The sequence below is a fragment of the Centroberyx gerrardi genome, chromosome 8 (assembly GCF_048128805.1).
Source record: "Centroberyx gerrardi isolate f3 chromosome 8, fCenGer3.hap1.cur.20231027, whole genome shotgun sequence".
Lineage (NCBI taxonomy): Eukaryota > Metazoa > Chordata > Actinopteri > Beryciformes > Berycidae > Centroberyx > Centroberyx gerrardi.
This window is the reverse complement of record NC_136004.1, coordinates 25166221-25193424: the sequence shown is the minus strand read 5'-3', so window position 1 is coordinate 25193424 and position 27204 is coordinate 25166221. Positions and strand designations below refer to the sequence as shown.

General features: G+C 41.7%; 1 protein-coding gene across 1 annotated transcript in view; it reads right to left on the bottom strand.

Annotated features, from left to right (window-relative positions):
- Positions 1 to 250: 250 nt before the first annotated feature.
- hip1rb (huntingtin interacting protein 1 related b) overlaps positions 251 to 27204 on the bottom strand; it is a 28998-nt gene continuing 2044 nt past the window's right edge. The window contains exons 2-32 of the mRNA XM_071920372.2: positions 19104 to 19167; positions 18189 to 18331; positions 17853 to 17909; positions 17048 to 17128; positions 16833 to 16909; positions 16205 to 16266; positions 14925 to 15065; positions 14176 to 14233; positions 13552 to 13627; positions 12721 to 12888; positions 12550 to 12605; positions 12370 to 12442; positions 11627 to 11810; positions 11086 to 11174; positions 10858 to 10974; positions 10666 to 10767; positions 10241 to 10435; positions 8403 to 8550; positions 7888 to 7974; positions 7625 to 7732; positions 6897 to 7033; positions 5647 to 5757; positions 5465 to 5523; positions 5092 to 5122; positions 4889 to 4951; positions 4652 to 4752; positions 4109 to 4214; positions 3619 to 3742; positions 3437 to 3498; positions 2294 to 2524; positions 251 to 1488 (exon numbers count right to left, since the gene is read on the bottom strand). Of these exons, the coding sequence (XP_071776473.1) occupies positions 1480 to 1488; positions 2294 to 2524; positions 3437 to 3498; positions 3619 to 3742; positions 4109 to 4214; positions 4652 to 4752; positions 4889 to 4951; positions 5092 to 5122; positions 5465 to 5523; positions 5647 to 5757; positions 6897 to 7033; positions 7625 to 7732; positions 7888 to 7974; positions 8403 to 8550; positions 10241 to 10435; positions 10666 to 10767; positions 10858 to 10974; positions 11086 to 11174; positions 11627 to 11810; positions 12370 to 12442; positions 12550 to 12605; positions 12721 to 12888; positions 13552 to 13627; positions 14176 to 14233; positions 14925 to 15065; positions 16205 to 16266; positions 16833 to 16909; positions 17048 to 17128; positions 17853 to 17909; positions 18189 to 18331; positions 19104 to 19167 (3120 nt within the window). The 3' untranslated portion in view covers positions 251 to 1479. The remainder of the gene's footprint in view (positions 1489 to 2293; positions 2525 to 3436; positions 3499 to 3618; positions 3743 to 4108; positions 4215 to 4651; positions 4753 to 4888; positions 4952 to 5091; positions 5123 to 5464; positions 5524 to 5646; positions 5758 to 6896; positions 7034 to 7624; positions 7733 to 7887; positions 7975 to 8402; positions 8551 to 10240; positions 10436 to 10665; positions 10768 to 10857; positions 10975 to 11085; positions 11175 to 11626; positions 11811 to 12369; positions 12443 to 12549; positions 12606 to 12720; positions 12889 to 13551; positions 13628 to 14175; positions 14234 to 14924; positions 15066 to 16204; positions 16267 to 16832; positions 16910 to 17047; positions 17129 to 17852; positions 17910 to 18188; positions 18332 to 19103; positions 19168 to 27204) is intronic.

The following is a 27204-nucleotide window of genomic DNA, read 5'->3' as shown; positions in this document are numbered from 1 at the left end:
CCATAAAATATGAATGTACAATTAGCCTACAATAGGAGATGTCTAAGAATGTATGAGCATTCAAGTAGACAAAAGTTTGTGGTCAGGAAAAACAGAGGCTTTCATCTTCTGGTGTATTTAGCTGTTTTCAGTTGCGAGTTAAAATTATATAAAAGGCTATATAGTCTAACATAGTACAATGAAATATCTGCAGGACAAATATTTGTTGGAAGTGACTCGCTTGAACAAAACGAAGCAACACAATGAGACATTAAATCAAACATTTATTGTTTATTCGTTTGACATGTACACTTCTTACAAGGAGAAACCACCATTATCTTTACTAAAATATATTAATAGATCTGAGTGTATAAAGACATTTCATACAGAGGAAAAGGACAGAACATAAAAAGATGCATTTTAAGACCCTTTAAGAAAAGCTCCCAGAGGCAAAAGAGGAGTTTAACACCATCATACACTAACCCTAGTTTTCCATTTTCAGCCTAAGAGAAGCATGTGATGACTAACAAAGACGCCTACATCCTTTTATTTGTGTGCCGGCATTAAATCTATCAATACGCATTTACACAATATCCAGTTTTTCTTCATTCAGAGGGACATTCAAGAGACGACTGTAGTAATAATATAAATTATAACTGGTGTGAGATGCACACACACCGATACAGACTGTATGTCCTTGTAGATAATATTTAAATGTATTAGTACAGTACATTTCAAGGCCTAAGTGACAATCTGGTACTGTAGAGAGACAGAAAGCTATTTTTGCACGTGAGTAGAGGAACACCGTCCTTCATGGAGGCAAAGCTGGAGGTACCTAAAACTTCTGCAGCAACATGGACTTACATGACGCGCTTCCCTAGTTTTTTTTTCACCACCCACCACAACATAAATAGCATACAGTGTACATTAAGAAAAAAAACATGTGAGACGCTCCATAATGAGCGTCCAAAATAATGCCAAAATAAAACTAGGTCGTCCCAAACATGATCTAATTTAATTATTCACATACAAGTCCATGATATGCTGTCATTTTGCGGTTATTATCATCAATATCCTTATTCTAAAAGCAGTAGTGTTATTCATCTAAAAGTTTAATAATACAGTGGTGATGCAGTAAAAACAATTTTGCACGACTTAAAAGTAGAATATTTCCCATTTTTGTTCTTGATGCCAAATGCTAAAATAAAAAAGGGTAGAGCCTTGGCGGCACAAGTTACGCATCTTAAAAAAAAAACAGGGGCACAGACAGCGAATCTCTTACAGGCATCAAGGGTCAAAAATCAGGCTTGAGGTCAAAATTTGCCAAAAAAGAAAAAAAAAAAAAAAAAAAGGAGGAAGGGAGAACAGTTAAGACTCAGGATGAGACAGAGGATTGTCAGCATGCAGCTAAAAAGGAACCCTACGTTCACAAAGAGGCGATCTTGCTCCGATCAATCCAACCGTCCACCGGTGAAGCATTCTCCTCTTCTGCTCAGGCATTTACTTAAACTGCAATGTACAGATGAGAGAAAAGAATTGGAGAATGTGAGGTGTCAACAAGCAGAAGAGTGACCAGTGAAGTCAGACTCAAGTCTTAAGGCGCAAGTCTCAAGTCCAAGTCTAGTCCATTCCATTAATGTCAAGACTCAAGTCTAAATGTAGAACACCAAGTCAAGTCAGAACAAAAGTCCAGTATCAATTTAATATCTTAAAGAAAACTGAATATCTAGGACTTTTCAATGCAATATGGTTTTAATAGGATAAAAACTTGGTAAGAGCATCATGAGTTTGATTTCTATAATCAGTTTCAACTTCAATAAATTCAATCATTCCATACAAATTCAGTAAACAGAATTTAAATTCAGTCGTCTGGTGGAACAAATCTCATCACTTTCAATCTAAGTCATTTACACAAACACAAGATCTTTTGTCAAGACTTTAGAAAGCTTTTCAAGTCATCAAAGTACAAGTCAAAGCAGAGTCCCAAGTCACCAGAACCCAAGTCAAGTCAAGTCTCAAGTATTCTCTTCATACATCAGGTCAAGTCTCAAACAATTAAAATTGTGACTCGAGTCTGACTCAAGTCCAAGTCATGTGACTTGAGTCCCCAGATCTGTCAACAAGTCATATCTGTCACCATCATGTCATCCCCCTCTCCCCCAGTCTTTCCTATCTGTCTCTGCTTTCAACTGTCGCATAAAGGTGAAAAATGTCTAAAAAAATAAACAAAACAAAAAAACAAGTCATATCTTATTTTCTCATATATATTATTTTCTGAAAACAAAACACACAGCCTTCTCTTCATGGCCCTTACCGTATTTTTGGGTGGTATGTTGGGTTTCTGGGCCAACGCGGGTTTCCTCATGACGGCAGGTTTGGTGGGTTTGGGCGACTGAGGGGCAGGATGGGCCGGCGAGGAGCTCAAGCCGTTTCCCTCGGAGATCTGCTCCAGGGGAACGCCGGCTACCGAGTAATGTTTCTTCCTCAGCTCGCCCAGGCGCAGGCGCTCGTTCTCCAGCTGACTTTCCAACTCTAGCACCTTCACCTGAGGGGCAAACGCACAAGAAACAGAAAACGATCAGGTGGGTTTCTATGGTCAAAACTGCTGAACTGTTATCTGTGCCAAGCCAGCTGAATGCCAAGCCCTGAATGTCAATCGAGGAAATCAAACAGTTCATGGCAGAGTAGTGTAGGTAGGTTTGGGCGATATCCAAAATTTTATATCACGATGCTGTCCCACCAAAATATCACGATATACGATATTATCGCGGGAGGGTCTCTGTCGTATTTTATTTTTTTTTTCCAGGTTTTTCCTTTTTTTGTTTGTTTTTATTTTATTTCTTCTAAATCACATCACATTTCTAGGCTATTAATAATAAGCCTATAAATTTGCTCTTACAATATTCAATACCGCAGAACATATCGCGAATATTCGATAATATTGAATGTCGGCCCAAGCCTAAGTGTGGGTCTTCTATGACGGTCTCCAATCTCACATAAAATTGAAGAAATTTATAATGCATGGAATATGACAATAGTGAAACCAACTCGTCCTAATAGAAAGCATCAAAACGTTTCCTTCTGAACTGTATAGTAACAAATAGATTACAGAAGTGCCCTGTGACAGGTGTCTTTGCTGATGATTTCAGTGATCGTTGCCCATTTGCATGCGTTACAAATGCCTAAACAGTCTAAACAGTGGATAGTTGTAGTTCAGGAAAATAAGTTCAAATTTCTTTCTTTCTTGTCATTAGATTCTCGAAAGTTGCGTCTATAGTTCATAAAATGCTGAAGGAATGTTCTTTTTTTGTAATGTCATTTGTAACTGCTGCACCATGTACTGCCATGTTATATCATGCCATGTTTTAATGATTATATGTAAACATATGACAACTTGCAACTTTGTGCATTCACTCCTGCTCTCTAAACCGCTCACAGTCCCACGCCTACTACTTACCTGTGACTCCATTTCTTCTTTTTTCAACTTGATGAGGGACATTCCAGAGAAGTCCATGGTATCTGCAACATGAGAAGCGCACATATAAAACACAGAAATGTTGTTTTGGCGCTGGCAAAAACAGCCAGGTCGCTCATCAGAGTCTGTAACCGTCTGTAGCACTCAGATCTCGTCACACTAACCCTTGTCCTCTAGGTGTTCCTGGCCCGTCCTGGTCGAAGCCACTACATTAGCTGCCATTTCATTCACATAGCGAGAAGCCTGCTGGAGGCTTGTCAGCTTCTTACTGTTGCGGTCCGCCTTAACCTGAGAACAGATGACAGGGGTTGAGTGAGACCACATGCAGTTTAGACACCAAACAGGACAAACGCAGTCACAGAAATCACGTTGGTACGCAAAGGAGAAAGGAGAAAAAGAGGAGACACTCCAGACTTCACATTACATTTGCAACTTTGTAACTGTTGCTTGTTGAAATGTAATCTGGTTGATTAGCTCTCCCATGTGATGATGCAAACAGAAATGATGTTTTCTACGTTACCACTGTCTTAGAAAAGTGGAGAATGTGATTTTCACAATGTGACAGTTATCATAAAATGCAGTGCATTCAGTTTCGTTGTGTATTTCTTGGACACAGCGGTAACGAGAGGCTGTGTATGTGTGTCAGGTTCTTACCTTAGAGGCAGCGACCAGCTGCGCTGTGCTAGCAGCTATCTCATGGGAGCAGACGATCAACTCCTCATACTTGCCTGTGTGCAGCACCACCTTATCAGCAGACTCCCTGTGTGGAAACAGGTAAAGAAATCATGCAACTTTATTCCTCTTAGCTTAAAATTTAGAGCCCTGCACACTGTCTAACTTCTATGCCATAGATTGTTTAAAAGGTGCCACATGTAGCATTTTAACATCAATAAATCATTACCACATTTAACATCAATAAATCATTACCACATTTATTTTGAGACAGGAGTATAATTACTGTAAACAAATGAGACCATCGCCAAGAACACTGACTTCCCCAACCAGCCTCAACAGTACATTTTAAATTGTGTGCCACAGGTACATCCTCCAACTGTCTCGATGATTTGTTTACAGTTATTATACCAAGTTATCACAATTAAGTTGACAATAATATAATGATGTTTAAAGATGCTACACCAAACACCTTTAAATACAAAAGATTATAAACTGGAATGTCCCATGTAACTCAGGACTTACACCATCTGTGTGGCTCCCCATCCCACGGCCTTGGAGGCAGAGATGAGTCCCTCGGTCCAGCGAGAGTTCCTGGCGTAGAACTCTTTAATGGTGGCTGCGCCCTTGACAAGCAAGAGATTAGAAATGTCAGTCCAGCTGTGGTTCTGCGTGGAGCAGAGCAGCTCAGCGGTACGTCCGAGATAAAGAGAACTGTCCGACTGTAAGAAGACTGAGCTGCCTCAGTCTCAGCTGACTCACCCTCCCGCTCTCCACGATCTCCTTCTGCAAGTCTGTAGATGCCAGGACCAGCAAGCGGATGGCCTAAGGGAGAGTGAATGGTAATAAGAGAAGAGCACCAGAGAAATGCATGTTCATTAAATATGTTAACTAAGAAAATAGGATATGTATAATGTAGACTATTATAGTACAGAATATGCATTAGTTCAAACAGAGCAACCTACCTTCATCAGGTCTGTGCAGCTGTTGAGGATTCTATAACGGAGAGAAATATGATAAAGAAATAAAACGATTAACAGAGATAAGAAGTTGACAAAGTACTTTTTAAACGACGGCATTCTGCTTCATTGAACAATATATAGTGGAGAATGACAGGAAAGACAGCAGAGAGAAAGGACGGCATGCAGAAAGAGAAAGGATGGCATGCAACAGGCAACAAGCCAGGTGCGTTATAATTAAAGGGCAAAATAAAAAAAAATTAAAGGCCATAACTGCTACACCAGCAGCCCCATTTTGATGAAACTCGGAGGGAGGATGCATCTTATTACAAACGGTGTTTCTCTTGTTTAAATATACAAAGTCCCAAAAAGAACAAACCTTTCATTGACCTCCAGTTTAACTCCGGATGTGTCCTTTCGTGCCTGATTCATCATTTCCTATACACAGAACCATACAGGACTCGTCAGTTACACTGTGCAGTATTAGAATTTACACACACAGTATCAGACAAGGAATTTAACACATCTTGTACTGAGATTTATTACTCATATACTACTTACATCAATCCTGCGGACTGCCTCCTCAATAGCCGCTGATGTTGCAGCCATTTCCTTATCGACCAGATCTCCCAGCTCATCCTGACGCACGTCCATGCCTTTCGGCCGCAGTTCCTGGAAATTAGAGAAGAGGAGAAATGATCGGTCAAGACAAAGAAAAGCACAAGTGAACAATATTGGAAAGGACTCAAAATAGACCAGGTGAAAATTGAAATTGCCAAATGTTGAAGAATCTGGTTGATTCTATTATTGTTTAGAAATATATATTCGCATCAAAAGTACATCAGGGCCTGGTAAACTTTGTTGATGTTGTTGATTCGCCCACTTGCTTTGTTTTTGTGTTTTTCTTGGTTCCTTAAGCTGCGATGAGTCAGTGTGTTTAAAATAGGCAAACAACCCTCAGTCAGTCACATTCAGCCTTGAAATTCATTAACTCCAGTGCTTGTGTGGACTACAGCCTACAGCATTGCACCTGTTTGTCAGTCAATATGTGACAAAGAGAGTTTTGTGCTGGGCTGTAGACACATCACCATTCAATCCCCTCAGGGTGGAACATTTTGAGGTTTAACAGTTTGAAGTGCGTATGCCGGGAAGCGTGGCTCTGCTCATCCAGTGGACAGAGACAAGCGTAGGGTCTTGGTCTAGCATTATCTGCTTCTGCTGTTTTGTTGTGCTTATGACAATAAAGAACATTGTCCAAACTCCGCCAAATGCGAGCACAACTCGGTCAAAAAAATCCTCCTTAGGTGCACGGCCAAAGATTAATACATGAAGAAAGAAAAGCCAGCACTCTTAATGTCCTTTTATCATATATTTGAATGGGCAGCTATAGAGCACAAACGACGGACGCGTTTCAGCAATCGGTCGTGCTCTATAGCTGCCCATTCAAATATATGATAAAAGGACATTAAGAGTGCTGGCTTTTCTTTCTTCATGAATAAAGAACATTGAACCTTGGTGTGTCGCCTAAATAAACAGCAGATAAGCAGTTGAGGGTTTGTTATTTGTACTACTTGTGTGACCAGATACATTCGATTGCAACACTAGTGAAAGTTGCAGTTTTTGTTCTTTGGATCCTGCATTAGAAAATCCACAAGCATAACTTGTGGTGTCTGTTCTTTGCATTCAAAGTTACATCTCATTATGGCCATTACTGGACATTTTATGGTACATTGTATTATTGAAATGAATATACTGTAAATATTTATCTTTGGCTCCAACTTCCTTGCATTTCCCAAGCCCCGATCTCTCACCTGGCCCAAGTGGAGGATCTTTTGAACAATTATGCGAATGGAGGCTGGGTCTGCGCTCTGCAGGGTGGCCTTGGCCTTCAGGTCCTTCAAGAACTGCAGACTCTGAGTGCCACAACCTCTGCAATTCTCTGTCAGTCCTGCAGGGTGTAAAGGAGCAGTGATCAGCCATCATCTTTATTGCTGCATTCTTTGCTGTATTACAATGTAAACTGACGTTTAAGTGCTGTTAAAACTGAAAACATTTTTGCATAAATGGAGATACACTACCAGTCAAGTCAAGTCTGGACACACCTGATTGAATGTACTTTGTTTTTCATTATGTTAAAGCCATTTTGATCTAAATGCTTATGCTTAAATGCTTGAAACTTGTTTCTTAGACAAATATTAATAGTGAAGTTGATGCCTGTATATGAATTTCTTTCCAAAGCCTTTGCCTTTCCATCAAGGCTACTTTAAAGAATCTAAACTATAAGATAGTTTTGATTTGTTTTTGATTTGAACACTTTTTTGGTCACTGCATAATTCCATTTGTGTTATTTCATCATTTGTCTTTACTATTATTCTCAAATGTGGAAAATAGTAAAAAGAAAGAAAAATGTGGTGTGTCCAAACTTTTGACTGGTAGTGTATGTATGTGCATGTGTGTGGGTGGGGAGAGTAATGCATGCTAATATTAATGTAAGAATAATTGGAATAATGCCAGTGGAAAATTCTGAGATTTTCCTTACGGTCTGCATGGTCAGTGGGCGCCATGTGTGCAGTGGCGCTGCCGTTAATGATCGTATCCGCAGCCAAGTGGGAGAACTGGGTCAGAGCCCTCAGCAGCCCTCCAGCATCTGGTTACAAGAACATAGAGAGAGAGAGAGAGAGAGAGAGAGAGAAGGGGGGGGGGGCAGTGCGTCACATTCATGAACATAAATGCGTAACAGCCATGCACTGTCGCTCTGTCCATAATAATGTCTGTGTGGGTACTAGAAACCGAGCAACTTACCCCCCATGTTGCCCAGAAAGTCTGCATGGCCCTTTTTCACTTTGTCGATGGAGCCCAGTGTGGCTTCTGCCCGACTTATGAGATAATCTGTGTGTGGAGGGGAGATGGGCAGCAGCAGGGAACGTAAGAAAGCAAAAGAATGTAAATAGAAAAACCCCTGTAAAGCTTAACGTCTCCTGCATGAATAGATAGATATAGCATGTCTGCCGTAAGTCTTCAAGGCTTCAAAGTCTAGGCTAAAGATCACCTGACAACTGGGCCTTGGCTGGCTTGGGAATGGGCTTAGAAACACATACTTTGTTTTTGTTTTTTTACTTATTTCATTCTCATTGTCTCATCTCATTTTTTGTTCTTCTGTTGCCCTGCTTTAAATGCATGACAGGAATTTTCATTTTTTATCATCTTATTTGTTTTTTTTTTTTTTTTTATTGTCTCGTAGCTCTGTTTTGAACAGTGCCATACACATTAAGTTTATTGCCGTTATGTATTATAATAACACAGAGTAAGTGTCTGACCTGGGGAGCTGGTGCAGCGTATGTGGAGGGGATCGTCGAGCTTAGCAACGGCATCTTCGATGATGCTCTCTGCCTCGGTGACGGTTCCCTGCAGCAGGGCGAACTGTTCTTCCAGAAGCTTCTGCCTCAGCTGCTCCTCCCGACTTGTCTACATACACATGCACAAACACGCAGGCACGCACACATGCACGCAAATAACAAAACAGAGCAAAAACAAGCATGACACATCACACAGTGCAATAAGTGAGGAGAATGGACAAGAGGAGGACAAGAAAATTATGGTGACATACACCGTCCATCGAAAGTATGGGGACACCTTGCCTTTTCTAAATTTAGTACAAGTACAATTTGAATTTCTCTTGTTATTTTTCAATGAAAGAGTAAGGGAAACATAAGATAAATGGCTATTTACTAATACTTTGGATATATTTATTCAACACTCAGCTTCATGTTCATCAAAGTGTCTTCCTTGGTATGAAGTGAAGGTTTTTCACGGCAGAGCGTCTCAGAGGAACGCCTGGAAAAGCTGACTGTTCGCATGAAGAACGTGTGTGCATCAGCTACAGCTGCTAATGGAGTTGTTTTTATGAACGTATAGTTTAATTGTTTTGGTGCTATCGCCACAAATATTTGCATGTATGATTTCTTTTCTCAAACTAAACCGACAAAGAAAACATGCTTATTTATTAACATTTTATTTAACACTTTCAAAAGCTAGGTGTCCCCAAACGTTTGATGGGCAGTGTACATGACATGAGAGCAAGGTAGATTTTTAGTAGATCACAAGTGCATCGCAATATCTCATGCAACCCGTCTCCTGTCCATGGCAACCTTTGAAGAGAACAAATCATAGCCAATCCTGACATTTGCACAGTATGCGCACTATACCCCATCTGACAGTTTCACCAACAAACAGAGCAGTTACTGTTAGGCTAAAATTGGCCAAAGTGAGCCCCTGCCCTACCATTATTTGGGTGCAGCAGAGCATTGACTCTCAACCTTTTTCATATTAAGGACCCTAATGTAGCCCACATTAGAGCCACAGACTCCATTTGATGAGATTTTGTCTCTCGGACCCAAATCTGAAAATATTTTTATTGTTAGATATGATTTTGTCCAGAATTCCAAGACTAATCTGTAGAGAGAAAACAGTGAAACTATGATCAAAACAGTCAATTAACTGTTAACTTATTGTAAATGAAATAATCATGAAGTTTAACAATTCATCAGTTTGCTGGGCCAGACCCCACACTGAGAACCGCTGCAGTAGAGCACAGAGAGCAGGGAAGTGCATGTGGGTCCGGCTGGAAGATTTGCATCTGTCCTTTTACACCCACGCTCTGCTTTGTTTTGAAAATCTATTGGTGTTTTTTTTTTTGTTTTGCCATTATTTAACCTAGAAGGGTTGCTGAGCATGCATGCTCTTTTCCCACCAATTACCTCGCTTCACATTCTTACAATTATGCACATTCACTCTTGGCAGCTGCTCAGGAAAACTCCAGCCTTCCACTTTTGGCCACTAGGCAGCTCCACTGAAGCAGTTTGAGGTTCAAATATCTCACTCTAGGACTCTAGGACTCCTCAAGGGCAGTCTTAAGTCAGTCATTCTTTTAAAAAAAAATGAATTTTTACAGATATTTATACATTTTTGTGCATGTTGAGTGGAGAGTGATACCTGGGATCATAAAAAAAAACACTTCTACCAAGAGCTGGTGGGCCTTTGCTTCAGTTTTAGTTGACAGAACTGAAATACTGCTGAATACAACTCAATTAAGCGTAGTGAGTGGGAGACAAGTCTGCTGATCTGGACTCTGCTGGGCTCCGTTGTCCTGACTGACCTTCTCCTGCAGTTTGCCCTGCAGATCTCCCAGCTCCCTGCTGCTCCTCTCGCGCTCCTGCTGAAGTGACGACTGCTGCACCTGCGCAGCCTGACGCAGAGACGACAGCTCCGCCTCCTTCTCGCTCACAGATCGCATCAGACGCTCCTTCTCCGCCTGCAGAGATGTCATTGAGCTGTTCATTTGCTCCCCGGCCTGGGAAATGAGAGAGGGATGGAAAGGAGACAAAGTGAGGAAGCCAGGAGAGGCAGATGGCTGTTAGTTTCTGGAGGGAACTCCATCCAAAAATGTGTGAGATGAGCCTCCAAACACACAATATGATACCAACCTAAACTTTACCTGCTAAATCGTGGCAAATTAGATAAACTCAATCTCCGGAAAACCTAATCATCCAGGTCTTTCTTGCATTCTCACAACACACTCACCTTCTCGCTGCCCTGCAGAGTCGCCTTGATGCGCAACACTTCTGCCATCTTCTCCTCCAGCTCTCTCCTCAGCTTCTCCATCTCAAACTTCTGTTCTTCCAGCTATAGCGAGGACACAACAAACATGAATTACTGGCATCTATTCTGCAGTGTTACCTTCAATTTTCAAAGCACAAATCACACGCCACCAACCTTCATATCGGCGTCCTGTTTGATCCGATCCACCTCAAACGACAGCTGCTGTTTGGTCCTCTCCACTTCCTCCTGGGTTTGCTGGGTTGCTGACAGCATCTTCACGGTGTCTGCGCTCTGTTGGCACATTAACACATTTGGCGTTAACGCAGACAATTCACACCGTGAGGCGCTGACATACAATTTAAAAACATGCTACGTCTGGACTGGTTAGTGGTCTGTCTGCACCTTCCTGAGTAGTTCGGCATGGCTGGCCACCAGCTCCGTGTGCTTCTCCTTCAGCTTGTTGTATCGCTGCTCAGTGGACTGGGCTCTTTCTGCACAGGAACGAAACGCAGTGTTAGTGTATGGACAGTCTGCATTAGGGCTTAAAGACACTGACAAAATAAATCGAATTGGGATTATTTGACAGAATATTGTAATTCCGATTTAAACTGGAATTTATAATCACGTTTTCAAGTTTCAAATTTTTCTTGTCATTTCATTTCAAACTTTAAAACTGTTTAAAGAAAAGTCATTCTGTTAAAAAAAATAGATGTCGGTGTGCAGGAGTTTGAGTATGATGAAAGGTTTTCACCAATATTATACTTGATTCATGGACCAAAGATTACCTGCAGCACTAAAACACCTTGTTTAGAAATCCAGTTTGGACGCCTCTCTCTTAAGCAATTAATCGCATTTAGATTTTGTTTTCGATGAATTGTTCAGCTCCAGTCTGTGTTCATGTGTGTGTGTGTGTGAGAGAGAGAGTCTCAAGTGGGTGTCTTACTCTCTGCCTCACTGAACGTGGCCTGTAAGCCCTCATGCTCTGCGTTTCGGCGGCGCGTGGCCTCCAGCTCCATGCGCAGCTGCTCATTCTCCACCAGGGCGCGCTGCTTCTGCGCCCGCTGCTCTTCTAGCTCCGCCTCCAAACTGTTGATCTGGGACTTGAGCTGCGTGATGTAGCGCTGAGCCTGAGGGAGGCGAAGAGAGAGATCAACACCACAGTACAGGGAAGACTGACCAACAGCAACGAATACAACTTATCATCATTGTAGGCACTGATGTCAACTCTAGGGAAAAGAAACTGGAGTGGGTATAAACAGTTTCCTCAGTGTTCGACATAAGAATCACACAATTTTCATTCCACCAGATGCATTCAGTCTCCTCTCACTGCAGGCCAGATGTCACTTCCAATCTTTATCTTTATATCTGCTTTGACAGTATTCAATAGAAAAAGACAGGAAACATAGGGGAGAGAGAAAAGGGACGACGGGCAACCAACGTTTTGAGCTGGAATCTAATCCACGTCAAAATCACAACTGGAGACTCCTCCCATTTTGAGGCTACTTGCTACATTCCGCGTGTCAAGGCCAGTATTTGCATCCGCCCAACACATGACCCAGATTCCTTTACACATCAACAATGTCCTCTACTAGTCGCCCCTCTCTTATACACAAAAAACACAAGTCTGAAAACTAAGCAACCGACTTCATGGGGCGATTCACGGTCAAATCTAATCAGGCTCCTTACCTCTGCTTTGACTCTCTCCAGCTCCGCTCTCAACAACTCCAAGTCTCCTTTAAGGCTCTCAATCTGGAGATCCCTGCCGGACCAGATAACGCACAGTTAGACACAGTGGTCGGGTGTATTCCTCAACCAAATACGATATTTAATAGTCACAATACACAATGGAAAAACACGCTGGCTCACCTGTCATCAAAGCCTCCGTTGGGAGGTCCAAACGTCTGATCAAATATGTCAAATTGCTAAAAGAAAATGAAAATAAACCATGCATTACTTCATGCTACTACTACTGTGTGTGTGTGTGTGTGTGTGTGTGTGTGTGTACATGCATGCATCTGTGTGACCTATGCGACATACCTGGGGTTGTGGCTGCATGCTGGCTGTCGGGACGTCGCTGACCTCGATCAGAGGCTCGGGGTCGTCGTCGTCGTCGTCTTGCTGCTCAGGTTCGTCCTCGTCAGGAATGACCACCACCGGCTTCACATGCTTGGCCAGCGAGGCGGCGTGCAGGAAGTTAGGAGGGGACTGGAACGGAAGACGGACGCAAAGTGCGTCTAGGTTAAAATCAGTGGTGGAAAAAGTACTAGAATGTCCTACTCAAGTAGAAGTATTGTTACTTTGCTGATATTTTACTTAAGTAGAAGTGAAAGTGCTGGTGTAAAAATGTACTGAAGTAAAAGTAAAAAGTAGTTCATTTAAAATGTACTCAGAGTAAAAGTTACCGAGTTACATTTTTAGAAAAGAGAACAGTGTTACAAGTGATCCTTCTCTGCAACTGTAAAAGGACGAGAGGACAGAGTTCAAACTAGATTTATTTTAATTGGAAAAAACATTTAAAAATTTCCAATTTGCCAATTTATGATTGTCCAGTTTCTGTTGCTTATGAAGAGCCACAAAATCTGTACTCTGTAATGTATGTGATTTAAAATGTAGCCAAGTACAATACTTCAGTAAAAATCTACTTAAGTAAAAGTAAAATTACTGACTTTAAAAGGTACTCAAAAAAGTACAAGAACCTTTAAAAACTCAGTGTCAAATTACAACAACGAGTGACCGTCAGTCTAAAAAAATCAGGCTGTTTTTTCCCCCAATTTGGAGATACAAGATATGAGTATAAGCGATATAAGGTTTATGGTGTGGTCTTGGTCATCCAACACCCCACCTCTCCCCATCCCTCTGTGCTCTTACATCAGGCAGCTTGGGGATCTGGATCAGTCTCTTGAAGTACAGCATGTCTCTGGCTTTGTTGAAGAAGGTCTTAAGGCTGTGGGACAATGAAGAAAGAATTTACCATATAAATATACACCTTACATTCAAACAGCATATGTTAATATTGACATACTGCATTTCACACTTATATTTGAAAACATAATCTGGAATTAGTACATTCTTCCAGAGAATTTCATGCCATATTTTCCAGACTTATCATATTTTTCATAGCTTCATAACAGTTTGCAGGAACACTATGTGAGATAGCGGAAACATGAGGTAAAACAGTTGAACACTACAGCTTCTGTGGCAATTACTAGACATGTGACTCTAATGGAAAACGTCACCAGCTCCCCCACACCCTGCCGCCTCTGCTCTGCGCTCATCGGTAAAGAAATAAATGTGACCGTGACAGTGACACCCAATGACACACCACACCACAAATGGGTGGGGGATGGGAAGCGGTAATGAGCGTATTTGCATCAGGTTAGAGCGGTGTAGTGACAAGGCGAGGCAGGCTTATGTTCCTATGCTATAATGAGTCTCTCCCCTTCGCCGCTCTCGCCCTCATTCAGTCGTCGCCCGAGGCCTTGGATAACGTACCTGTGGAACTGGTCATGGAAACGATCACGGTGTCCTTGCAAAGTGTCGGCAGGGAGACCTGAAATCCACAACACGGCACTAAATTTTTATCATTAGACACTACTTTGGGACACTCTTATCCAAGTCAGTGCATCTTCAACCATATATGAGGGCAATATCTTGAATAATACCACACTTACTTGCATTTAACTTTAACGATGTACACTGCCCATCAAACGTTTGGGGACAAAATATTGAATAAATAAGCATGTTTTCTTTGTCGGTTTGCAACAACTTAACCCCATTAAAGACTAACTAGGTTTAGTTTGAGAGAAAAGCAATCATGCATGCAAATATTTGTGAGGTTAACACTAAAACAAACTATACGGCTACACGTGTGTGCAGCTGTAACTGCTGCTCACACTTTCTTCATGCCAACAGTCAGTTTTTCCAGGCGTTCCTCGGAGACGCTCTGCCATGAAAAACTTTCTCTTCATGCCAAAGAAGATGAACATGAAGCTGAGTGTTGAATAAATATATCCAAAGTATTAGAAAATAGCTATTTTATGTTGAGAAAAGCATTGCAGGCATTTTTTCCCTTTACTTCTTCATTGAAAAACAACAGATAAAATCAAATAGTACTTTAATTTAGAAAAGGCAAAGTGTCCCCACACTTTTGACAGGCAGTGTAGGACATTTAAGACATTTTCTAGGTGCTTGGATGTTACGCTGAATGGCATTTTCTTTTGTTAAGTAATGATTGTTCTTACAGGCATGCAGCTTGAAGAGCAGCTTGACAGTAAAGTGGTAGAGGTGGCTACAGTCCTGGACAACCTGGATGAGCGGCGACAGGCGACACTGGCCTGACGTGAGAGTGGAGATGGCGATGGACGTGTTGAGCTGCCGGATCACTGGGAAAGACAGATCAGAGACATAAGCGTACATGTAAGTATCCCCACAGTCAGAGGTAGGGACTCGAGTCACAATTCTAGTTGCTTGAGACTTGAGTTGATTCATGAAGAGAATACTTGAGACTTGACTTGTCTTTGGTTTTGGTGACTTGAGACTTGACTTGTACTTTGATGACTTTAAAAGGTTTTTAAAGTCTTGACAAAAGATCTTGTGTTTATGTAAATGACTTAGATGAAACATGAGACGACTGAATTTAAATTCTGCTTTCTGAATTTCTATGGAATGATTGAATTTATTGAAGTTGAAACTGAATTATAGAAATGATGCACTTACCAAGTTTTTATACTATCAAATCTATATTTCATCGAGGATTAAGATATTAAATTGATACTGGACTTTGTTCTGACTTGACTTGGTGTTCTACATTTAGACTTGAGACTTGTTCCTCAAGACTTGAGACTGACTTGGGACTTGAGCAAAGTTGACTTGGTCACACCTCTGCCCACAGTAAATACACAAGCACATGCCGAACACTAGCAAGGCTTTTGTTTGTGCCATGGTGAGTCACTGGCCCAAAAATGTAGCACTGAGGCAACAGTGCATGAATAATCCACTCTTAAATGGTTAGAAAACACAAGGGTGTGTATTAAGTGTGAACGCAGGCATGTACACCGCCAGAGTACAAGATGGCCAGTCAGGGAGTAGGACTGGCAGACTTTGTTTACAGTACAGTTGTGAGGTTTGTTTATGGTGTTCAGATAGGATTCGGTGCCTACACCCTTCAGGCTAGGGAGGAGCCTGCCATTACTGCCAATAGGAAATCAACTTAATGTCCTCTAATTGCAGGCATTTCCTTTTTGGTGAAAACAGATTTAGGCCAAAACAGGAGAACATTAGTTAAAATCAAGTTGGACAACTGAACTCCGTTTTGTTTTTTTTAAGAAAATGGACTACAGTGCATGTGGAAACATTCTCTTGGCAGGGCAAGCAATCGCTCACAATAAAGCTTTCTTTGACTGTCTCTTGGCCTCGGTACATAAATAGATAATGTCAGCAGGCCACAGCCCTCTACTGTAGCTCGGGTTTCCCTTCCTTGGATGGGTAGGGCGGAGGTAAGGTAGGAGTGGGGGTTTTTCACCTGTCTCCGCCACCCTCAGCTCTGTGTCCATGTAATCAAACACCTCCACTGTGAGCTGGAACCTGCAGGAGAGAAAGTTGATACCTTTATCAGAAAGGAAAGGGCCCCATTCAGAGACAATGGTAACGGGTTCCTGTGAAATGAAAAGAGCAGCAGGGCTTGTAGTCTTGACTGTTTATTTTATGAACGGGGTTGGAAGGAACCAGTAGTGCTTAAGATCTGCTGCAGTTAAAAAGCCTAAAAACAGACACGGTTAGTTGTTGTATTGTTTGGAAAGATCAACCAGGAAAAACCCTTTGAGGAGTTATGGACACATCTTGAAATAATAGTTGACAATGGGTGTAGAGATGATGTGTTAATGTCAGTAAACTGCAATAAACTATCATATTAACTTAAGATTCTACATGATTTGTAACTGGCAACAGTAACTGAAATGAATCAGATTACATAGTTGGATTTGAGCAATCCACTGGATTATATTATAAAGCAGGTGAGCAGAAACCAGTAACAGACAACTTTCCCAATCCTGTCTGAATGGCAGCTATAATGGCTTTCTTGGGAAAAAAAGAACAAAAATCAGAATCTATTGATCAAAAGCATATAATCTAGTACAGAGAGAGCGACTCACACATTATTGATGTCTGTTCCTGCAGCGCGCTCCAGGACTTCGTCTGTGGCCTCCAAGTTAGGTCGGATTTCTGAATGCTGCATTGAGATACATTTTTGGTATCTTAGTACCAGTGGCCATTCATATGAATTCCTAACTTTTGCTATATCATGTGTTACATGATATGTTGGTAACAAACCATGCAGTCAGGCTCACACCGCAGAGCGTGCTCTTACCTTTATATGAAACTCCATCTTTGTACAGAGCAGCTTAGTATATAGAGCCACCAGCTGTCCGTATTTGTCGTGGAGGTTGCCCTGGAAACCACAAGAGTGAACGAGCGAGCATTAAGTCGAGCTTTATCTCAACAGCAGGGGAAAAAAAGCTGTCGGTTGAAACGGTGAACTCCTGTTGCTAGGCCTCTTGCTGCTAACAGCCAAATGAGGTTTGTCAAAATATCTCCAAAAAAGCCAGTCTGTGAAAACGATATGGCAACCAACTGAAGTATTTATATCCACAGCCTGGAAAGCAGCAGCACCATTTCCTCTCAGTGGATAGTCTTCTACCAAACCCATCTCCATGTGCAATTGTTTACAATCTGACCTGACTGGCCGTAAAACTAGATCACACCGCCAGTAACACACTTTCACCCCACAGCAGTCTGATTAGTGAAAGTTCATGTTCACTCTCACCTCCCCCGTGGAGCCTACAAATGGCTTTTTTGGAGATATCTTGTTTGGGCACATTGTTAGCAGCAAGAGGCCTAGCAATGGAGCTCACCATTTCAACCGACAGCATTGACTCAGGAGTCAATATTCTCTGCAGGTCCAAGTACTACAGGTATGTAAGAGACAAATTATATATGGGGGGCCAAAATGGCCAAACTTATCCTTTAAGGCTGGATTTCTTTTAAGTGGTTTTCAAAAGATGCAATAGAAAAAAAAAGGTCTACAAAGAAAAAAAAGGTCTACAAAGCACTTTACACAGCAAATTCAATTCCTCCATTCTATAAAGTGCAAAAATTCGGAACCACGGACTCACCCATAGTGCTCCAATTTCCACTAGAGTGCTGTGATGTCTCATGCAGTCTTGTAGACTCTGTGAAGGTGACAGCAGGGTAATGTCAATTTGAATGAATAACCCAATAACACTCAGTCATAAAACTTCCTATTACAACTAAATCTGCTTTGACAGCCGTTTTAAACATAAAATACCCATCATACTCCCTTCAACCACGATCCGTTTATGTCGGAAATATCTGAACTCATGATGCTGCGAGGTCACAGTATGGCTTTAGCCCACCGAGCCACTTAGACGCCGCCATGATATAACATATTTGACTGAAATAATCGGGATAGAAAAGGAGTCGAGGCTTACATTTTGGTGACCGTCCCGCAGGACTTTGTGCAGCACATGGCAGAACTTCCAGCTGAGGATGGAGCTGCTGGCCAGAGGGAGGCCCAAGGCGTAGGACCAGAAGGTGTAGGCTCCCTTCTCCCTGTGAGTCCCCAGGATGATTCCTGTTGTCGTCGTTAAGGAAACACAAGCTCACAGAGGAACGCTGACTATTCTTCACGCAACACCTGCCGCCTTTCATTTTCCCTTGCAAACACTAAATGCATCACTCCATAAGCGTGCGATTAACTTTGCTGACACAAAGTCCAAGTTCAATTCCTACAGTTGCAACTGGAATTGGAATTGAACCCAGCTCTAAGGAAACAGAATTGGAATTGAATTGGAATGACAGGAAACAGAATTAAATTCCATTAAATTACATGAAAAATTACATGAAATTCCACTTCTAAGAGAGTTTGTCTTGACTTGCTAAACATTATAAATCAAACATTATAAATCAAATAAAACACAGTTAAACAAAACAAATACATTCCATCATAATGTATTACGATTACATGTTATGCATCAAATACCAGCTGAAAGGAACCTTTAACATTTTATGGTATACAGTATTGATAATACATAACACTACGTATAATCTCAGATATGTGGTGAGAAAAAACAAAAAAAACTAATTCCAATTCTGTTTCCTGTAGGCTTTTTTTCCAATTCCTCAGTTGAATTGGAATTGATGAGTTCATTCAAAAATTGACCCCAAACCTGGCTTTGACACAGAAGAAATGAATAATTTATGACTACCACACACATTATACACACATTAATATAACCGCAACTAAGACAAAGAACAATTTAAAGCAAGTCTACTGCAAGCCTGAAGCCTGAAAAAAATAGCTATACTGATGCTAGTTTGGAGTTGTTTTTTCCTCAAAAGGATACGGCGTGCATGCTTCTCCTTCACAGGCGTCTCAGCGGAGTTGATGGCTTTGCTGATGCTGCTAAGCTGTGAGGGAGAGGAGAGGAGAGGAGAGGAGAGGAGGGTTAATCAAAAGAGTCTGGGGAGAAAACTCACAAACAAGCTTTTAGGCCCAGATGCATTTTTTTTACCAGTAGAACAAAGCACTCCAGAGGAAGGAAGTGGTTCATCACCCTATTTTAATGTTTCTGTTCAAACCTGTACCAAGTGTACAGTTTAATTATTATCGTTTATGACGTGAAGAAGGAAACGCCTGATTGGCCCCTGTTGTATACGCTATAGCTTGTGTACATTTTGTCAGATGACCCTGGAGAGTGGGAGGGATTGGGTGTTCACTAAAACAAGCAACAAGTGAGTCTCCACCCTTGCACTATCAGTTGTAGTGCTTAAAATAGACAAGGTACAGTACAACCCGAGTTTGGTTTTACCTTTGCAACCAGCAGCAGTACAAGACGGAGTCGGAGTAAAACACACTCATAGGTCATGACAAAGTTAAACAAAGACCGGGAGTCAAACAACTCATAATAATAGGCTGCACTGTAAAGAAAGGAATGAATCACAGAAACAATGACTGTTCACTGTGTGCAGACACAGTGTCGTACAGATGGACTCTCAGCTCTCACCTTATGGTTAGCCTGATTTTAACTGACCACCAACAGTCTGTGAGCAATGGAGCTGCTAGATTCTTGTTTATTTGGTTGGGTGTGATCCTTTCTTTGCAGAGATGAGGAATGTTTACTGCATTCCAAGCTTAGTCTTGCATAGCGGTGATGGTGACCGCAGCGAAAAAAAGGTGCGAAGCAATTACAAAATGTGTCAAGATCATTCCTTATGCTTCCTTGCTCCTAAAATAGCACCAACGCCTTGATTAAGAAACGCATCGGACTGTTGTATCTGGTGTTGCAAATCTACCGTTCGTGTCATGAAATACAAAAACAAACAAACCAAATGAACGTTTTTGGTATTAGAGTTGTCAGTGGTGGCATCTATGAGAGCTCAGGTCAAACAGGGGTAACTGGGAATCAGCGGATTCCATCTTCCATTACCCAGCTGATAATGAGACTCAGAGAGACTCAATGTCACCAGTAACACAAGACACACAACACAGCTCCACTGCTGGCCCATCTGAAACCTGGTCCAGCAGGTAAAACAAGTGCAGCTGAAAAAAGGAGGATGAAGGGAGAGGGAGAGGGAAACAGACAGGCTGGATCTCAAAACTGTGTCCACCACAGCACACGGATATTTACAGCCTCTGTTGAATATGACAACATGTACACTATAGGTACATCACAGGCCCAAAGCAATCTCTGATACAATATCTGCTTGGTCTGGTCATGTTACACTGCAATCCTGTCATCATGGTCATCCCTGGGCTATCAGCACCATACAAAATGATATAATCACTACTGAAAATAAAAAAAGACTCATATAAAATAGTGCAGCAATTACTAGCTGGACTCACAGATGGCAGCCACCACACTGTGTCTCCATTCAGAAAAGGAAGGAGCTCCTCATAGACACTTCTGTAATACAACTCTCTCCTGCTGGAATGAAGGAGGCCGGTCCAAACATGACTGTGGTCCAGAAGGTTGTCTTAACGGCAGCCAACTCTCTAGTAAAAAAGCTAACCTTTTTTAATTAAACAAATTATAATAGTTTATGGAAAAACAAAGAAAAAAAGAATTATATTATACCTGAAGGAGCCATAGGGGACGAGGGGCATTGGTAACCCACTATTTTGGTTTTTGTTATCACTACCATCAGTATTCCTATTACTGACACTCTTTTCTCCTCTTGGGGGTGGAGGGCTGGTGAGGAGCAGGAGTGGAGTTATGTGTGTGTGTGTGTGTGTGTGTGTGTATGGGTGGGTGGGGTGGGGTGGTTGATTGATGATGTGATGTTCCTCTTTTCTTGAGTGTTATTGTTGTGTCTTGTCGGGACCAGATGATGCTGGTACAGCATAAAAACACAGCAGGTATAGATACTGTATGTACTGAATGGAGGCATATTTTTTTTGTTGACATCTGTACCAACATTGCCCAAATTAAAGACAATGTATTTTGTGTCATATCGCACCTGTAAACGATAATTGTGAGTGGAAAAATCTAAAATACAATAAAAAGTTACTATTATTATTACTATTATTGGAAATAACAGGAGCTGAAAACACGTGATAACCATAAATCCCTCTTAATCTCCAGTTCATCTATTTCTATTATGAATAATGTCCAAGGTCGACTGAGTCCTCAGGACAGGGCCAGAATATAACCTCACTCTATAGTCCTTAACCACCTGGCCCAAATAGCATCTGCAAATAAATCATGGCCTTTGTTAAAACCTGCAGGGAGCCACAAATGGGTTTAAATTTACTGAATGAGGATAATTAATTATTAAAATAATCCCAAAATGCTTTCCTGTGATTATGTAAATATTTTGGTTATCAATGTATTGTCATATGTCAAGGCCGGTCCATCTAGCACCTAAGCAGGGAAAACCAACCAAGAATATCATACTTTTACTATATCATAGTATTTGCAAATACTATTGACTGATGTCTGCCATTATCACATCTTTTGCACATGCTGTGTAATTTTTCAACATGTCCTGTTACTTCAACACATCTGTACTGCAGTCCATAGTCTCTGTGCAATCACTGCCAGCAAGCGAGCTGCACCATTTAATTTTACACTATTACATAAGAGAGTAATCCAGCATACAGACATGAGTGAGCCAAACAGCTTAAACATTTATGCTGCTATCTCAGCCTCTCTTTCACCTCCGTTTCTCCAAAATAACCTCTCTGTATAAAAGGCTCTCTTTTGGATGTACATCAATGAAAATGTGTAACCATATGCAACCTTTGTAGTTTGCTCATTTAAATGACAACATAATTCCCACAAACCCTGGTTCATCGTTCTCATCTCATCTCAAACAAAGGCTTATAAATTCATGTCGCATCTTTGTGTAATACATAATCAGATATCAGTGGCAGAGGCACTTAATCCCACAAAAACCTATAAAAGCCTCATTTATACACGGGAAACCCGGGAGTCACCACAGTCCACAAGTTGACAACCGCCCCCCCCCGCCCTCCGCCTCCCAACGCCACCAAAACACACATGGCCACAAAACAAAGCACAGAGGGGCTACTGTGGGCGAAAACTGGCGTTCAGAGAGAGAAGGGTGTCCTGGTTAATAGGAGACTCCCCCTCCTTCTGACGCAAATGAACTGCTAGCCCCTGGTTTACACAGGGCAAGTGCAATGGACTGGGATGGAGGGGCGCGTGACAATGAGGGGTTTGTTGGGGGAGGAAGGCCGACAGCTGGGGTAGAAGATTGGGTTGGATGGGGGCCGTGCTCTGGCACACAGAGCCTGGCACAGAGGCCTCAACAGATGGCCATTGAACAGCATGGCTGCAGGGAGACTCTCATAGTACATTCAGGATGCCTGTCAGAGTGTAGCGAGGGAGCGGTGAAAGGGAGATGGTATAGAGAAAGGGGTGAGGGGGGGCATCGAATGTAAGACAGGGGGTAGAGGATGACTACATACTACATACAGCTACATTACTTTCATTCTAGCAAGCCGATGCCTCTATGGATCGTCAGTCGGTCGGTTGCTTTTGGTCACATGGGTGAAAGTGTGCCGCAGGGAGTTAGATTGCAGACTCTCAATCGGGAGACCCAAGTTTGATTCCCGGCAGGAATGCATCCACAAAATTCAATGTTAGACTCTTCGTCTTGTTTGCAAATGTTTGCCCATTTCCGTCGTCCATCTTTGGCACAATCTGGTACACACACACACACACACACACACACACACACACACACACGGGGTGAAGTGCCCTTGCTCAGGGTCACTGAGGCAGTTTTGGGAAGTGCCAGCATGAAGATCAAACCAACAACCCTTCAGTTACCAGGCAGCTTCCCTAACCAACATGCCAGCACATACAAGCACTATAATTTCACAGGTACATCTATAAAGCTTACAAAGAACAGTAAAGGGACTTCGCTGTCACTCCAACAAATTACAAACCTATAGTTTCTGAAGCTCTGCTGGAGCGCACAGTGCAGACTGGCTCTATGAAGCCTCCTATCAAGCTACACACAGCTCACAAACACACACACAGATATCATAACCTTAACACCAAGGCAAAAGGTAAGTCAGACAGATGAAATCCAAACCTTTTACTAACAGCGCTCCAGACAGGGTGACAGTGTTGACTGTGTGGCCGCCCAACAAGTTAACACTGCATCTGGTCTAAATCGAGAGAGAGAGGGAGAGGGAGGGAAAGCCTGTCCTAATCCCTGAGGTCCGCCATAAGGTCTGTTGCCAGCTAGCATTACTGTACCCATACACCCACTACACAGTCCACAAACATCACACACACATACACACACACACACACACACACACACACAGACTCCACACTGCCTTAATGCCCCGAGACCTCGAGGTGTCTTTGCTTACCTTGTCCTCTCTGCCTTTCAGCAGTGTGTCCATGTGCTTGGACATCCCTGCTGGGAGACGGTGTGTGTGCAGCTAGCGAAGTCAAAGCAGCACCGCTACACCTGCACTGATTCACACTAGACATAATGCCCTGCAGCAAGAGCACTTATTGCAGCTCCTTATCAGCTTAATTCAACAGACTGCTGCTACGGCTCCGGCCGACAAGGTCAAACACAGACTTTAGCATGGCTGATTCTCACTGGTAATGAATTTGCCATCTGGTTACCTCGGTTTGGAATTTTACTTTTAACTAATTCACTCTGACTAATGTATTCATCAATGAAACACTGGCAGTGGCAAAGCAAAAAGTGTTTGTTTGAATATCCTTGACAACACTTTGAACACCAGATGCCAACGCTTCTCTAAAGAAATCTCTTTTAGAAAGTGTTCATGTTTTTCAATTTCTTTTTTTTTTTTTTTCCCAGAATATTTCAATTTAACAGTCGTTCACAGATCAAACGGCTTTACAAGGCTCATGAAGAGAGACAGATCATGGCCTCTGGTACTGGAACATGCAAAATGTAAAAAAGGGCAATTCTCAAAAGTAATACCAAGGCAGACTGCGTTTCGGCTTTACATTTTTACATTTTGCATGTTCCAGTACTAGAGGCCATGATCTATCTCTCTTCATGATCTAACTCTCTGGTTTCCAAAAGCACACCAGCAACTTCATTTTTTAGGGACAGTGCAGCGCTCTTTGTATCTTCTCTTCTATAGGCTTTACAAGGCTATTACGCATTTCAAGAGTTTCTCATTGTGTTGCTCCTTAACTAGTTTCCTTGCACTTGGGGTCCCTATCCAAACAAAACTAGCAGACAATAATCCTAACCTGAGCCCACACTGCATTTCTTGTTCTCCTTCCAACTGCTTGCCAGTCCTAACAGAAAGGACACTGAATAGGGAGAAACATATACATACACAATAAAAATCCTCTAAAATGAATGGAGGACAAAACTTATTTACCAAAAACATCCAAAAACCATACATCTGATGTTCTGGGAGTTTGTAACGTCTGAGTTTTTCGTGTCTTAACCCCTACAAACAGCTAGATCATCCCACTCTCTCCAACTTCCAATACATTAACTCTCATTACTAAAATCAGCCATGAATGTCAGTGCTTAACGTGCTGCTGCCCATTACCCCCAAAATGTTTCACAGTGTATTTTAGTGCAATACCACATATCGTTCTCAGATCATTAGATTAAGGGTCACATCTAAATGCTTGGTTACCATCAAGACCCGAGGGAAGACTGGCAACAACAAGACCAACTAAACTACATACACTACACTACACACTCGTGCCAAGTAAGCTACATACTTTGTTATGAAAACCTGTTCACTTTCATACACAAGATACAGAAGAAGCTATCTTCCCTTGCACTCTCTTCCATAAGTATTAAGTGGGAGTATATCAGTAAAGACAGCATGTATGACTGAACTTGAGCGCTGCGAAGAAGAAAGAGCGAATGAATCAAAAGGACTCTTGACTGGCTGCACAGGCGGAGGTTACAGTACGTCTCCTTAATGATGCAAGGCAGCAGTAAACGACGCTGTAAACGATGGTTAACCACATCAATTAGCATACTGAACATCAGATATATCACACTGAAGACAACTAGTAGGCTAATTTCCAGAGCAAACTCCAGCCAAATCACAAAATTAATCAAACTGGCACGATTCCCTCACATGACTGTGTATGGCCAAAACAATGTAAGCCAGACCACGCAACATATTTGCCACAGCACACAGTATTATGTTTATGCTGGAATTATGACTCTTTCACCAGTTTATTTTCCCATGGAAACACTAGAGGAATTAGGGACCTCGTAAGAACGTGTTTTGTAAATAATGTATGACGGTGATTTGTGCATATCGTAAACAAAAACTGAATACATGCGGCCTACTCTGCCGTACTGCTGGTAATAGCCATTGCACTCTAGACTCAGATCACCCTCGCAGGAAGAGCGCTAATGCTAAGAGTATGAATTAGGCTCTTGAAAGAAGGTCTGAATCTTAAGCAGTCTAGCAGTAGTGGTGAGTGTTTTCAGCAGGCTACAGTCGGCAGAACTACAGGACTGCAGCTGTCAAAGCTTTGTGTCAAAACACTTGATACAACTGGCTGAAGGTAGCGTTTGATGTTAGTGTTTTTTTTTTTTTTTTAACAAACACTAACATAAAGTTGCAATACATAAACACGAATGAGAAAAAACTATGCTATAAGGGGATTGTAATTGATAAAATGATCATGACCCAAGTCCTTAAACTGTGTTTCTACTCCTCTACTCAGTAGCTGTGTTTACCCTCCGGCTCTCCCATCCCCCTTCCTTCCTTCTCTCATGGGCGCTCACTCAGGCAACTGGGAGTCAGGGAAAGCAAACACACCACTTACACACACATACACACACAAGGCACAGTGTGGGATATTTCACCTTGGTACTGAGGTCAACAAAAAGAGGAGGGAGAGAAGAGGGAGAGAGCGCGAGAGAGAAGTGTAGCAGAAGAGTTTCAGCACACTGAGTGAATCAGCAGTATTATGTAGCTCAATGACAAGTGCAATATTAATCTAATGGAAAAATATATGGGCTCCCTCCTACACGCAACATCCTTTTGACTAACATGAAATAGACTAATTGCATCCTTTTCAGTTGCAAAAATCTGTGGAACAGCAGGTTATTCACTGCATTAAAGGTCACAGAAAGCATTATATGAACATACAGGAGGGGTAGAATAATGCAAGATGCTTGACAAGGCGCAAAGTGCATTAAACTACAGAAAATGAGTGATGCCAAGACATTTTGTTCTTAGTTAATGTGTTTTTGCTTGACCTTCATTTTATTTCCATTTGAAAAAAACTCAAGGTACACCTGTGCTCATTCCAAGGTGCACTGACCCATTTAGCGCATTAATGACTCAATTGAGAATACTAAATATGGCATTTGAGGGGAATGAATGATTCAATGGAGCAACTAGAGCTGAAAAAATTAGTCGTTTAATTGATCGACAGAAAATTAAATCGATTATAATTCTGATCTATCATTTTAGTCATTTATCAAGTAAAAATACCAAAGATTTGCTTGTTACAGCCTCACAAATGCAAAGATTTGCTTGCTTTTCTCCGTTTCATAATATTATATAATGAATACTTTGGGGTTTTTTTGGGCTGCTTGTCAGGGCTCTGGCAACTTGTGATGGGCATTTGTCATTATTTTTGACATTTTATAGACAAAATGATTAATCGAAAAAATAATCGCTAGATTAATCGATAATGAAAATAATAGTTTGTTGCAGCCGTAGTAGCAACAGAATAAAATCAGTTCATTTTGTGCCCACCTCTCTCACTGTTGACCTGACAGAGAACCAGGAACCTGAGTTTACCTCAATGAACAAAAGGAAGTTTAATATGCAGAAAGAGACATTATGCACCAGCATCACTTAGCAACTCAGCAGCACCATCTATGGAAAGAAGCTGTTTCTAGTTGGTCTCTCCAGACTGCCCAGAAGCTTATTTTCTGTCTAAAAGATCAGCAGCTCCAACATTGTATAGAATCATGCTGTTA